The 12,771-nt window shown below is 41.7% G+C and overlaps 1 protein-coding gene across 1 annotated transcript in view; it reads right to left on the bottom strand.

The window, feature by feature from the left end:
* Positions 1–2,205: 2,205 nt before the first annotated feature.
* The window catches only part of ptpn9a (protein tyrosine phosphatase non-receptor type 9a), a 24,932-nt gene continuing 14,366 nt past the window's right edge, over positions 2,206–12,771 (bottom strand). The window contains exons 3-13 of the mRNA XM_005731419.1: positions 11,916–12,005; positions 10,570–10,694; positions 10,080–10,185; positions 9,277–9,387; positions 7,138–7,454; positions 6,551–6,638; positions 6,239–6,308; positions 4,231–4,309; positions 3,986–4,136; positions 3,541–3,748; positions 2,206–2,573 (exon numbers count right to left, since the gene is read on the bottom strand). Coding sequence (XP_005731476.1) covers positions 2,383–2,573; positions 3,541–3,748; positions 3,986–4,136; positions 4,231–4,309; positions 6,239–6,308; positions 6,551–6,638; positions 7,138–7,454; positions 9,277–9,387; positions 10,080–10,185; positions 10,570–10,694; positions 11,916–12,005 — 1,536 coding nt within the window. The 3' untranslated portion in view covers positions 2,206–2,382. The remainder of the gene's footprint in view (positions 2,574–3,540; positions 3,749–3,985; positions 4,137–4,230; positions 4,310–6,238; positions 6,309–6,550; positions 6,639–7,137; positions 7,455–9,276; positions 9,388–10,079; positions 10,186–10,569; positions 10,695–11,915; positions 12,006–12,771) is intronic.

The raw sequence follows: 12,771 nt of genomic DNA, 5'->3' as shown, positions 1-12,771 counted from the left end.
AAATCAGAAAAACTGATTCATGCGCACGATGTGAGAGACATCTTTTATTCCTCGCTTTACTTTTATAATTGTCATGTTTTCATTTATGTCATTGCATTAAGTACAAGACTGAAGCTGCGTTTGGCGACACAATGATACCATATTCAGTGAAGAACAGTAAAAGTGCCGCTTTGAAACCCAAGAAACACACCGCCTATACAAAGACACAGGTTGGCATAGGTTTTTTTTAAAATTTTATTTAATACAGTATAACTTTAATCACTAGTCATACGAATGATAAACAGGTTATAACAGAACAAATATAAAATTAATGTAGATAATTGTATAATCCTAGCTAATCGTATGAAAACAGCTGTTGAATAATAGAAAAATAAAATAGCGCACATTTGTGTTCATCATTGAAAGGAAAAGTCTACAAAAAAAAAAAAAGTACACACAAGGATGGTAGACAGAAAAAAACAAAACAAACTTCACTACAAGCAAATTCAATATGAATTCTGTAGCAAAGAACACCCCCCCCCCCTTCCCTGGCCCCAACGCATAAACATAAGTTTTTGTACATGTACTCAATAATAATAATAAAATAATAATAATAATAATGGCAAGATACTGGGACCAAATGAAAGCACAGATTACATCCAGTCTGGAGAACTGAAAGCAACAATAATAATGAAAATTATATTTAAGTTTCTGATGCTCACATGGCCCAGAAGGACTTCATAAGGTGTAGGCACAGATTTGTGCTTGGTTCAACTATTCTACCCTCGCTGTCTGGTTTTCCCAGTAAAAATCAGCTCGGTTTGTCCCAGTAAAGCACTATGCAGATTTGTATTCATTTTACAGTAAATTGTTTATATTTAAGCATCACTAAATTTACAATAACAATCAAGTTATCCCAGCATCACGTGTAGAGCAAAATAATTACGTTTTTCCTCTTCCAATCCCGTTGCCATAATGACCAATCTCAGAGCATGTTGGGAATAGTTATTTCAAAGTGCTAAGACATGTTTTTGTTTTTGTTTTTTAAAAAGAAAAAAAGTATTGCACTACTCATGAGGTCTTAACTGATGTACAGATGCATGCTTAAATGGCATAGTAACTGCAGCATGGGCTGCTCTAAGCAAGTGTGTGAGGATGCATGTGGGGGGCTTAGGAATACATTCCCACAATAACGAAAGCTCAATGGCCCATCTCACTATAAGCAAAGCTGCCATGACTCCATATTTAGCAGAAAGGGTCCTTCTGCTAAATATCAAGGGGGGAAAAACAAGAAGAAGAAAAAAAAAAAAAGGCACGATCATGGACTGAAATGAATGATGCCATTTGGGATTTGAGAGGATTCATTTTGGATGTGCTTTACTTATTTGGGCTGGAGGAGAATACATTGATGGAATGAAACTGCTTCTATCCTGACTGTGGTTTCACTTTGTGTTTGGTATGACACTCCTGAGACTATGCAAAAGTAGTTCGTACCATCCATTGCCGTTTTCACCTACGACGTCTGCAGCCAAATCGGTCATTAGTCGGTCTTCAGCCTGCCGGCTCCCAATTAGAAAGTCAGTGAAAAAGCATAATCAGTTTTCCCGCTGCATCTGCCTAAAGCACGCTCTGCATGCCTAAACCGCAGTTCCAGTGGTATAAGCCCCCCCCCCCCTCAGGTCTACACGTGAGAAAGGACAGTGGTGGAAAAATATCCCAATCTGACTCTCCCAAAGCTCAAACATTTATCACGACACACCGTTACTCAACATAGACACGCTTCCAAAGTGAACAGCCATGGTAATGGTTCAAGCAATTTTACCCCAATTTTTCCCAACCGCACTGAGAACAATTTGTCCAAGAACACATGAAACAAGATGGCAGCCACAGTTCCGTCTCATCCGAGGTGGCATTTATTATGGCAAAGAAACACTTGTGAAACACTACAGCAGCAGTTAAGGAAAATGAAAGAGCAGTTTTTTGGACTGTATGTCCATGTTAAAAGGTTCAATGGGATAAACTACTTTTGGGAAAAGAAAAAAAAGAAAAAAAAAAAAAGATCTTGGACCTGATCTCACGCATGTAACACCACTGTGCTGCGCTGAGCAGTTTCTCCACAATGACGTGCATTTTTGGAGACATGTTCAGCAAATAAACAAAAACGTCACATTGCCAGAAACGTCATCATTAAAAACACTATGTCAACAATCAAGCCTTTTATCACAGTCTTGGTCTGCCAAAAAGCTATGGCCTAGTTTTTATTTTTATCTTTTGTAAAGACAGCATCTGTGAGGAAGTTACAGTTCCTGGGCTAACTGATCACAAAACATGGCTTGGAGCTAACAGACTTGACTGCAGGAATCACAGGGCTCATGGACTGGTTTGGAAGGTCATGGCTGAAGTTCACTGATTGGCTGGGATGAGGCCCTGTCTTTGGGCGTGTTCCAAAATGGCATTGTAGCAGAAGTAGTACTGGTCTGGGGTTTGAATGCTGAAGGCCCTCTGTGTTCTCATGCGGTGCACTGTCTGGCACACGTTAAGTGAGCCTACGTCCTGTAGCTGGGACAGACAGATGTCCAGGGCACAGAAGGTACCTGCCAACAACAGCGGGTTAGTGGCAACACTTTAAGATTACAGACAATGAAACACTATCATGTTGGTTAAAAGCCTTATTCTCATACAGTCTGATAAACATACTCATTCAGGAAAACAGAATATTCAGGTTACTCTTTGCAGGAAGTTGCTGTACCAAAAAACCTCCTTGTGATTCTTTTGGCTGCTAGCAGACTGCTGCAGCGACTCACAGTCTGCATCATCATGCAAACTTCTCTGAAAATACTTTGCAACTGCTTGCTCAGTGGTAAGAAATTTTGAAGCCATGCAACGCAAACTAGAAACAGAAGGTTTCCCATCAGAGTAAAAGTTGTGGTTTAGCATTGGGTCAACACCTTTCAAAAGGCATGACTTATTTTGGAGACAAACCCTCTCTGTATGAGGGTCTGCAGACAGGTAGTCAAATCAGGGCCAACCACAACAATCTGCTAGTTACCAAAGTAAGGAGAATTTTTGGTGCAGTACTCACTGTGTGGCTAGTTCACATACTAACAGCCAGCAACCAGTCTCCAACCACTCAGGGAATATAGATTTTGTTTGCGCAACCTGTGGTTGGTGATGGGTTGCTAAGACTGTGTGACTGAGGCCTTAAAGCACAAGCACACCCATCGTGTTGGTCACTTTACATGCATCTATTCATGCAAGCCATGAAGATGCAGGTACCTGCTACAGTATTCTCACCACTAAAGCAATCTTGCATCTTTTCAAATGAAAAGATGCAAGATTTGTTGCTCCATCTAGCTCTGTATAATCTGTGAACGTGAGCTTCTGGATGACTAGATCATTAAAATAGTGGTAAAAACTGACAGGAACAACACTTGTGTTGCTGTCGCTGCAGCTGCAGCGACAGCAGACAACTTTGCTGTTGGGTGCAGTTTGTGAGGCACTGCACGGCGGGTATAAAACGGCCCGAAGCCCTAGAAGAAGGTTTTTATCCCTGCATCTCACCTGTTCTCCCAATCCCTGCACTACAGTGGACCACCATTGGCGGTCCCAGCGGGTGGCCTGTCCACTGAGATCCCAGAGCCTTGACCATTTTTCTCTGTTGTCTCTTCACAGCTCCCAGGAAGTCAATCAGAGTCACTGCTGAGGTGGGGACGCCATAGTCGGGCCAGCTGAGGTACTGGAAATGACTCACTTGTCTCTGTTCACATGTCTGAATACACAAATAAAATTTTACAGGTTATACGCTTTATGATAGAAAATATGTACGACAGAAAATGCATTCTGCTTTTTAAAAACCGTTCAACTGAACCAGGGAGTGGAGTACTTTGAACATTTTAGGGAACGCAAAGAATATGATGAGGATATCAATCCCACTCTGTTACTGGTGCTTTTCAGGCAATGCCAGATATTTTTTGGCTGCAACATTAAGCAAAATGTTTTTTCTCACCTCAGTGTTGTGCAGTTCAAGAGTGGTGTGGTTGTAGTGGCTGTGGCGGTCCACCCTCTGGTTCACTACTGCTATGTGGCCATAGACCTCCTGTCCACCTTCCTCCAGAGGCCAGTACTGCCCACACTTTCTCCGACTGCCTTCGTCGGTCCTGCGACAGAGGGTCAGGACGTATTTGACAAAATTAACACAGATTCAACTTCTAAAAATCAAAACAGATACTTTTAGTTCATCAACTCCATTACCTGGTTGTCATGACAATAACAAGGACATTTTGTTCCCAAACCATCCTCCAGAAATCACCGTAGGTCCTGTCTAGTGGTCCTGCACAATACAAACACCAAAGTCGAAGCAAATCAAAAGTACGGTGAGTAAAAATAAATAAAATTAAAATCCCAGCGTAATGAGTCATACTCATTTAACTGCATGGAGTAGCTCCTTAATGAGATACATTAACCCACAATAAAGACAAACATTCAGCTCATTGTGTAAGACTGCCAAATAATTTTGGTGGTCTTAGCAGTCGTTTCTGAATCATTGAATTACAGCAGTGAAATGTCTTCAGAAATCAGGATGACATGATCATTTCTGAAAATAAACAGATTAACTTTGGGCATTTATACGAGAACTGGTCTTCATACAGTCAGCAACTGTTAGTCCCAGAAGTGAGCAAAGGTTTTCCCAGCATTCTCAGAGGTGACGGCGTATTTATGGACACAAGCTTAAGTAAAATACTACAGAGGTCTTCAGGTGCACGGTCATTAGTGTTACTGTTCTTCCCACTGATCTTACAAATGTTCCTGGAAGCCTAGGGATTCCTGTAGTGAGAGAAGAAATGTTGCACTGCAAGTAAAGTTTTGTGCAAGGTTGGGTGTTGAGCGCGTTTTGGTACATGTTGCAAAACCATCAGAAACTGGTCGTATCAGTGCATGAGTGATTATTCTCACTCCCAGCTGTTCAAATACAATTCTACCTGAACTACAGTGTTAAAAAGAAATTAAGAAAGGAGGAACACACTGAAAACACATGAGATCTTAATGTGGGGAAAAAAAACAACAACTCTGTACTGTGTTAGGAATGAAAGGGTGCTACATCATTGGCTGGAAATGATAATCTACAGAGGGCTGAATTCTAAGAAACCCTGGAGAGAAAAAAAGAAAACAAAAAACCCCAAACGAAAAACGTGATACAGTGTTGATACAGCAGCTCAAGAGTACTCAGTAGTTTGTATGGCCTCCATGTGATTCTATGCATGCCTGATGACATCAGGTACTCACCACCAAACCAGTCACGGTGAACGATATTACAGGCAGCACAACATTCTCACATTCTCCACACCCTTTCATGTTTGTCACATGTGTTCAGGGTGAACATGCCTTGATCTGTAAAAAAGCATGGGGTGTGATGGACCTGCCAATTCTGGTATTCTGTGGTAAATGCCAATCGGGTTCCACGGTGCTATGCACCTGTCAGGCTCTTATAGCGCCCTCATGATGTCTGTTTCTGATTGTTTGGTCAGACATGTTCACACCAGTGGCCTACGTGAGGTCCTTCTTTAATCACCAAGGGGCAGATACCAGTTCTGATGGGTTAAAGGCCTTCTTCAGCCCTGTCCAGCTCTCCTAGAGTATCTAGCCGTCTCCTGGAATCATCTCCGTGCTATTGAAACTGTGCTGGGGGACACAAACCTTCTGGCAATGGCACACATTGATGTGGAATCCTGGAGGAGCTGGACTACCTGTGCAACCTCTGTAGGGTTCAGGCATCACCTCATGTTACCAGCAGAGACACTGACAATGCTTTGAGCAGTGTACATACCTCCTAGTAACATTTTTCTCCTTGTACCTTTAAGTGTTTATATAAAACCTTACTCCAGAAGAGTTCAATTAATCAGAAATCTGCAGTAACTTACTGTAGAGTAATTAGAAATACACCTTTGAAAGTATTAACTTCTGTTATTATAATATTTATTTTATTGGGCAACAAACTGTCCACCTCAGCTTACTGCCACTGTCCACCTATATGCTTCAGTTACATTTATTGCCATTTATGACACAGCAGTGGTAGTAACAGTGCCCACTTAGACTGATGACCAAATGTCCTCATTTAAAAAGGTTCCTTTGTAGTCACACACTTATTTGGCTGTAGGGTCCACTTAACATTACTGATGATATCATATTAACAGGACTGCAGTGTTATGCCACTGGCATAACACTGCAAAACAGTCCTTTTAAATAAATTAACTTGTCGTACCTTGAGTACCAATGTAGGCATTCTTCTGTTTGTAGCCGTCCATGAAACTCGCATTGATGTAGTCTGATCTCTGTGAGAGCAACAAAACTCAGTCACAAAAGGTCAACAGAATGCCAAACACATCATGTCAGTTCAATTGTCGGAGCATTAGAGACTTTAGAGGAGAAAATCCAACAGTTTGGTTACACGTTTGCTTTATAAGCTGAGTACTGGGAGTGCAGTAGCCAGTTAGAAGTTTTAAGCTTGACAGCTAAGAGTGACCATGAATGGAACTGATCAAATGAAATGCACATTTTTTAAAACAGCATTTACCTCATTCTTTCTGGGTTTCAAACGAACTCTCGTCTGATCAAGGCACAACACGTCGCCGTAGCGATTCTTCTCCTGATTGTAGGCTGCTCTGTAGACAAAACAAAAGTTTAATGCTGCCGCCCAATGCGGTTTACAATTACAATAACAGTCGACACACACTGAACTAAAGTTTTGCTTTTCTGGTCATGTGCTACTTAGTTACATGTGACATTGAAGTGAGGTCTATAATTTATAGAAGACTTGAAGAATTTATAGAAAACTAGAGGCTAAGTATGCAAAATGAGGAAAAAGATGCAGTCACCAAGCACAGCTATACATTCCACTTTATAAATGCCAATAAGGAACAAAACAAAACATTCTGAAAATATTAGAAAGGTCATCTATTGAAGTCGGGGTTAAAGGACATGCTGTGGAATAGATTACATTACAATGCTACTAATTTTTGTCCTTCCCAGAATGCACGCTGCACCTACAGCATAAAAAGATTACAGGTATTAATAAACTAATCTTTCTGGCAGCTCTGCTCAGCCAGACAGAATCAGATTTTAAAGTGAGCACTGAATGTGCGCCTGCTGCTCTAAACTCACTGTGCACAGTGGAAGGTTCCGGGTGGTGCTTCTTTGCGTAGCTCCTCATACTCCTGATGGATGCCCGAGCGCTGTAGCCTGCCGAGGTGCGTCAGCAGCTCCTGCGGGCGCATGGACTCTGGTCCGGGGACGTGAATGGAGGCATCTTCAAAGGGGATGCCCACCAATTCATCCACAGGGTCTATTCTGCCATTCTGGCCCGCCAGTAGCTGCTGGTTCCAGCTGTACGCGTCCAGAGGCAGCAGGCCACCAAGGTGCTGAGGCAGACAGTCTCTGGGGAGGTGCTGGCGCAGCTCGGCCATTTTTACCATCTGAACCTGGAGTTAGGAGAGACATAGACTGAGATGGATTTGTTTTTACCCGCAAAGAAAACGGCATAAAAGGTCAAAGGCACTCTGCCCGTGAGTTTAACCTGTTAGCACTACCATATCTTGAAGGCAGACTACAATAACTGGATCTCATATAGGGGTTTGTGCACTTTACATAAATGTGAAAATGCTGCAGTCTTTCTACAGCTGGCATGCAAATACTTGTGTCATCTCACTCAGTTAGGAACCTGCGTATGGGGCTGGGTATCGTCACTGATTTCTAGAATCGATTCCATTCCGATTCACAAGGTCCTGAATCGATTCGATTCAATTCGATTTGAATCTGGGAAATTTTGCCTCAGACAGTCAGAAATATTATAATTCAGATCAGCACATTTACATATTTTTGTATCTATAAAAAGGAAGCTGACACTCGCAAGACTTTATCAAAGGTGTGAGCGTCACAGCAGATGCCTTTGTGTCAAAGTAGCTGAAGATAAAACACAGAAAAAACATGAAGGTGATTTTCCTGGCCTGGGATTTTATTAAAATATTCTGCAGTACATCAAAAACGAAAGAAAACCATTAATTAATGAACATTACCTCTGAAGTTACAGCGGTTTTATTAGAGACACGGCTATGCATTTTGTATAATTTTAAAAAGTTTTAATTTGTTCAGAAGCCTGTTGAACAGCAGAAATTAGGTTTTCTTTTCGGAAGTAAAAGGAAAAAAAAGAAAAAAAAAAAAGATCGGCCGACAGCGCTGTAAATAACGGTTGTCTTGTGCGTAACAAGCAAGTGAATAATGCAGAAAACAGATTTCGGGGATAGACGGGAAACTGTTCTTGAAGTACACTGAGAAAGAGAGAGAGAGAGCTGTGCATGAAGGGTGATTTTATTGTGGTGGAAGCAAAACAGCAAAAGTCAGAGGGACGATGTTTATATGAAGCTTAGTTTGGATCTTCTTTTGCTGCTGGTTCGGTCAATATTGTTTGGACAGAGATCAAACTAACAGCTTTAGAATCAGCGCAAAAAGGGCGTGAACACAAAGCACGGACTGACGAAACAGAATCAGCGAGCTGTCGGCTTTCAGCCCCGACCGTGTCCGTGCCGTCAGGTGAGAAAGGCGACATCTCACCGATTCTGATCCGCGGGTCTGCGCTGTGTGTTTACGTCTTTGTGCAGAAGCCGTGTACCTGCTCTCATTTACTGTTTTAAATGTTTGGTGGTTGTCAAAATTTTGTGATGTTTCACCAGAGATTCTGGCATTTTGGGCAAAATACATTTATATAAAAAAACGATTCAGGATTTTAATGAATCTATATCACGTTATCCAAGCCAGAATCGATTTTAATCGATGAATCGATTATTAAAACCCACCCCTACCTGCGTATGTAAAATTGACTTCATGATATGGAACCAATTTTAAAAAAGCAACAGGATACCATTTGTTTTAAGCCTGCTTTATCCTAAATATCAGTTTTTCTCCTACTCTTGGCATAAAAATAAATACATCCCGTGCACAGTGGCTCTTAAGAAATCCATGCTAATAAAATAATGACTGGTAATAATGTAGGAGGTATCCTGACTCCAGTGATTCAACATCTCAAGCATGTGTGAGGCAGGAGGATAAGCAGTTAAAGAATCTCATAATCACAGAGCACAGTTGGTACACCGAATCACTCACTGCCTGCCATTTGAGGAGGGAAAAAAAAAGAAACAAAACAAAAAAACAACAACCAAAAAACGAAGCTTTTGCCTTCCCTTACTTAATAAATTATCATAAAAATGAAGCTGAAGAGCTACTTTGAGAAGTAGTCAAAACATTTACCCTCTCCCTCAGTTTCTCCTTGAGAAGCAGGCTGAGCAGATTGTAGGGCACTCGAAACCACACCGGGGCACCTACGATCAGCACCTTCTTCAGCCTGGCAGGGAATGCCCCCTGGTGGACAAAGATGGTAAATTACAGTAAACCAAATTCTTTGTTTAGAACTCACATTTTAAACTTTATGATTATATTTATTAATATATTGTAAATTAAGGGGCAACCTCTCCTGTGTTTAGAGTGTAAACACAGGAGATAGTGCCAAGTTTATCTTATGGTACTTGTGCATCTAGGTATTAAGTACACAGTATGTGTACTGTATGTGACTGAGGACAACAGCTGCTCCCGAGAGATCAATATGTGGGCACAGAATACATCCCGCTGCTGCTGATGTGACCACATAATAGTCCGTGCTATTGACTCCAGCGGACATACTGCTACATGTTTAAAGTGTAACTCACTTAAATGCAGGCAATTGCAAAAATAAGTACCACTGCCACTGCATATGGATTAAGTAATACTTTAAAGGCTATCAACTCACACAGTGAGCCACTCATTTGCCTTTTTGGACATTTACTTAAGTCCTGGAAGACAAAACATCCATAAATAAAATCAGATTACTACTTTCTAAGATGGAAATAAATGTGCAGTTAGCCGTTACTCTAGCCCTGGAAAGGAATGAAGACTTTCAGCTCCTTTAGATCAATGAAAGTACTGTTTACATCTGGTCCTGTGAATAATCCGAGCATGTGCATCTCATTTTTGATGTTTACAGCACCTATTCACTATACTGCACTGAAATCCCAAACCTTGAGCAAGTTGAGAATCTTCTTGCTGAGGTCCAGCTCAAAGTTTGTGTAGTTGGAGCCTGCCATGTCATAGATGAACACTAAGCCATTCCTCTGAGTCTCGAAGCTGTGACACAAAAACAAAAAGGAAAAAAATCCGGGTTTTGATATCTTCATTAGGTCATTTAACTACTACCCGTGCTGTCAAGTGGAACTTATTCCCCACACGGCAGATAAATGTCATTTTGGGGAAGACTTAAACAAGTTCCAGTAAGACTGTCTTTTCATGTACAAAATTTGAGTCATAGGATTCCTTCAAAGAAAAGAAACTTTCACTGAAATAAAGCGAGTGATGTGTTTAGTAAGACGTTTAAAGGCTACAATGCCACACTATGCAGTATTTCAAGGAAAAACAAATACCCAGTACTTTACCCGACACTCTCACCAAAAATTAAAAACAAAATGTGACCGTTTTGTTGCAGCTTCATTCACTGAAATCCATGTTCCTCACCTTTCCACAGCCCGATCCAGGAGGTAGAAGAGGGCCTGAAGCACCACATGGTTGCCTGTCTTGTTGGGGTGATGCAGTTTGGCTGTGTACAAGGCGATGGAGGCCCCTGAAGGGTCTCGTACACTCTGAAAATACACAAGCACACAATACTGGCAGGTTATCATTCAGCAGAGCAAAAGCAGTTTGTCACAATTTTCCAGGCAACTGCTGCCCCCCACCCCCCCCACCCTGTACTGAATCGGGGATTGTTTATTAGTACTGGGTTCATTCTGTATTGTTTAATGTGGAGTTATGAGCAAGGCGGCAGAAAATAAGCAAGATGGACACACACACATAGAAATACCAGCCTTATTCTGAATATCTTTATATCTAGCATTCAAGTGTCTCAAATGCATGAATTATGATGCCATTCTTAGAAACTGTGTGGTTTCCGAAGGAGTTTACTAGAGCTAAGTGTGACAACAACACCCAAACAGAAGTGCAAAAAGAAAGAATGGAAAAAGAAAAATGACCACAGGGGGGCACTTTGGTTCACATGCTGGCTGGTTGCCAGCTCAGAGAAAGGGCTGTCAACAGTTCAACAGAATGAACAATTGTTGTCATTACTGCTGCCGCGGGTCTTGGATCTCTTCATATTCTTCCTGGGGTAAAGACAGAATGCATTTTCTGAGCCAAAGCTGAACTGTGCTGAGAATGGGGGTGCCCGGGGAACCGAGGCTCTTCACTCGAGTGGAGCTGGTGACCAGAGATCCTCTGGAAAAAGCTCCTTTGTAAGTAAATAAGCCTGTATTCTCTGGCACGAGGGCTAAAAATACACCAGACAGGATGTGAAGCCCGCTGCCGAGGCTGGAGAACTCCGACGTCAGGCGAGAGGATGTGTAGCATCAATGCCGCTGTGGCACGTCAGCGGGGAAGGAAAAAAAGGGAAATGCGGGAAAATGGGAATGTGTGTGTGCGCGCGTGTGATTGCATGTGTGTGCGGTGGAAGTCGGCATCTTTAACGGTCACAATTTGGCTGACAAAAGGCCAGGAAACACACTTGGAACGTCAACAAATAGCCTGCACCCCAAAAAGCACATCAGGATGAGGGCTTAGTTTTTGAACATTCAATCTAAGGAATGAAGTAAAGTCATTGTTACTGTTGTTAACGCAGCAGCATTAGAAGCCTGATGAAAAGACACACAAACACTAAACGTCACTGGAATCACTGGGATGAGGTACGTTGTAGAAATTGACTAAACATATACACGCACAATATTAATACACAACATTTCCACGTGGGCACGTTACACATTACACCTTGAATGAATCTAAAAATGTGGAGGATATTTCAGGAACGCACTTACCAACACAGTGAACTTTCCACTGAGCAGCTCGGACCGCAGAGGCTCCTCCTGAGGCTGAAGTCTGACAATTCCTTCTTTAAGACGCGTTTCCTGGAGAAAACAGATCACAGCAGGTGAAGGCAAGCTGTGGGGCAGCTCTAACAGGCCGTCACTTTGAGGTGAATTCCTTTCTGAACAATAGTGAATCACCTGCCTGGCTTTCCTGCCGGGAGGATTCCTCTCTGCTAGCCCCCCCCTTCCACTTTCTGTGGAAAGTCTTAAACTTCAGCTTAGGCGTGTCTTTTCAATTATAGTTGATCTTACAGACTCATTGTGAACAATATTAAACTAGAGATACTTTGAGTTCCCGCTGTTGAAATTGGCCAAATTAAAACGCCTCCTTTAGTTTTAAATGAAGCTTTTCTACAGATTGACGGGAACTGCTGCAGCTCACGATTTCTCTGCAACCCTTTTATTCCTTTTAAGACTGTAAGCACTCGGGTCTTAATGGTAACGGATGTACAGATTCAGACTTCACTAGACTGCCATTACTCCATGAAATACGTCAGAAGGAAACTGTAGAGTTACATATTAGAACACTCCCTTTCCACAAAAAGCATTCTTGGTTAAACCGTACAGCTTTCCTGAAGTGCTTACTTGCCACTCTAAAGATGATTGAAGATTTATTTATTTATAATTATTTATATAGCACCAACAACAACAGTTGCTTCATGGTCTTTATACTTTAAGGTAAACACTTTAATTATACAGAGAAAATCCCAACAATCAGACAAACCCCTATGAGCAAGCACTTGGCAACAGTGGGAAGGAAAAACTCCCTTTTAACAGAAGAAACCTCCAACAGAGACAGACTCAG

The sequence above is a fragment of the Pundamilia nyererei genome, unplaced genomic scaffold, assembly GCF_000239375.1.
Source record: "Pundamilia nyererei isolate P.nyererei 1_Seehausen unplaced genomic scaffold, PunNye1.0 scaffold00043, whole genome shotgun sequence".
Taxonomy (NCBI): domain Eukaryota; kingdom Metazoa; phylum Chordata; class Actinopteri; order Cichliformes; family Cichlidae; genus Pundamilia; species Pundamilia nyererei.
This window is presented reverse-complemented; position numbering and strand designations above follow the sequence as displayed.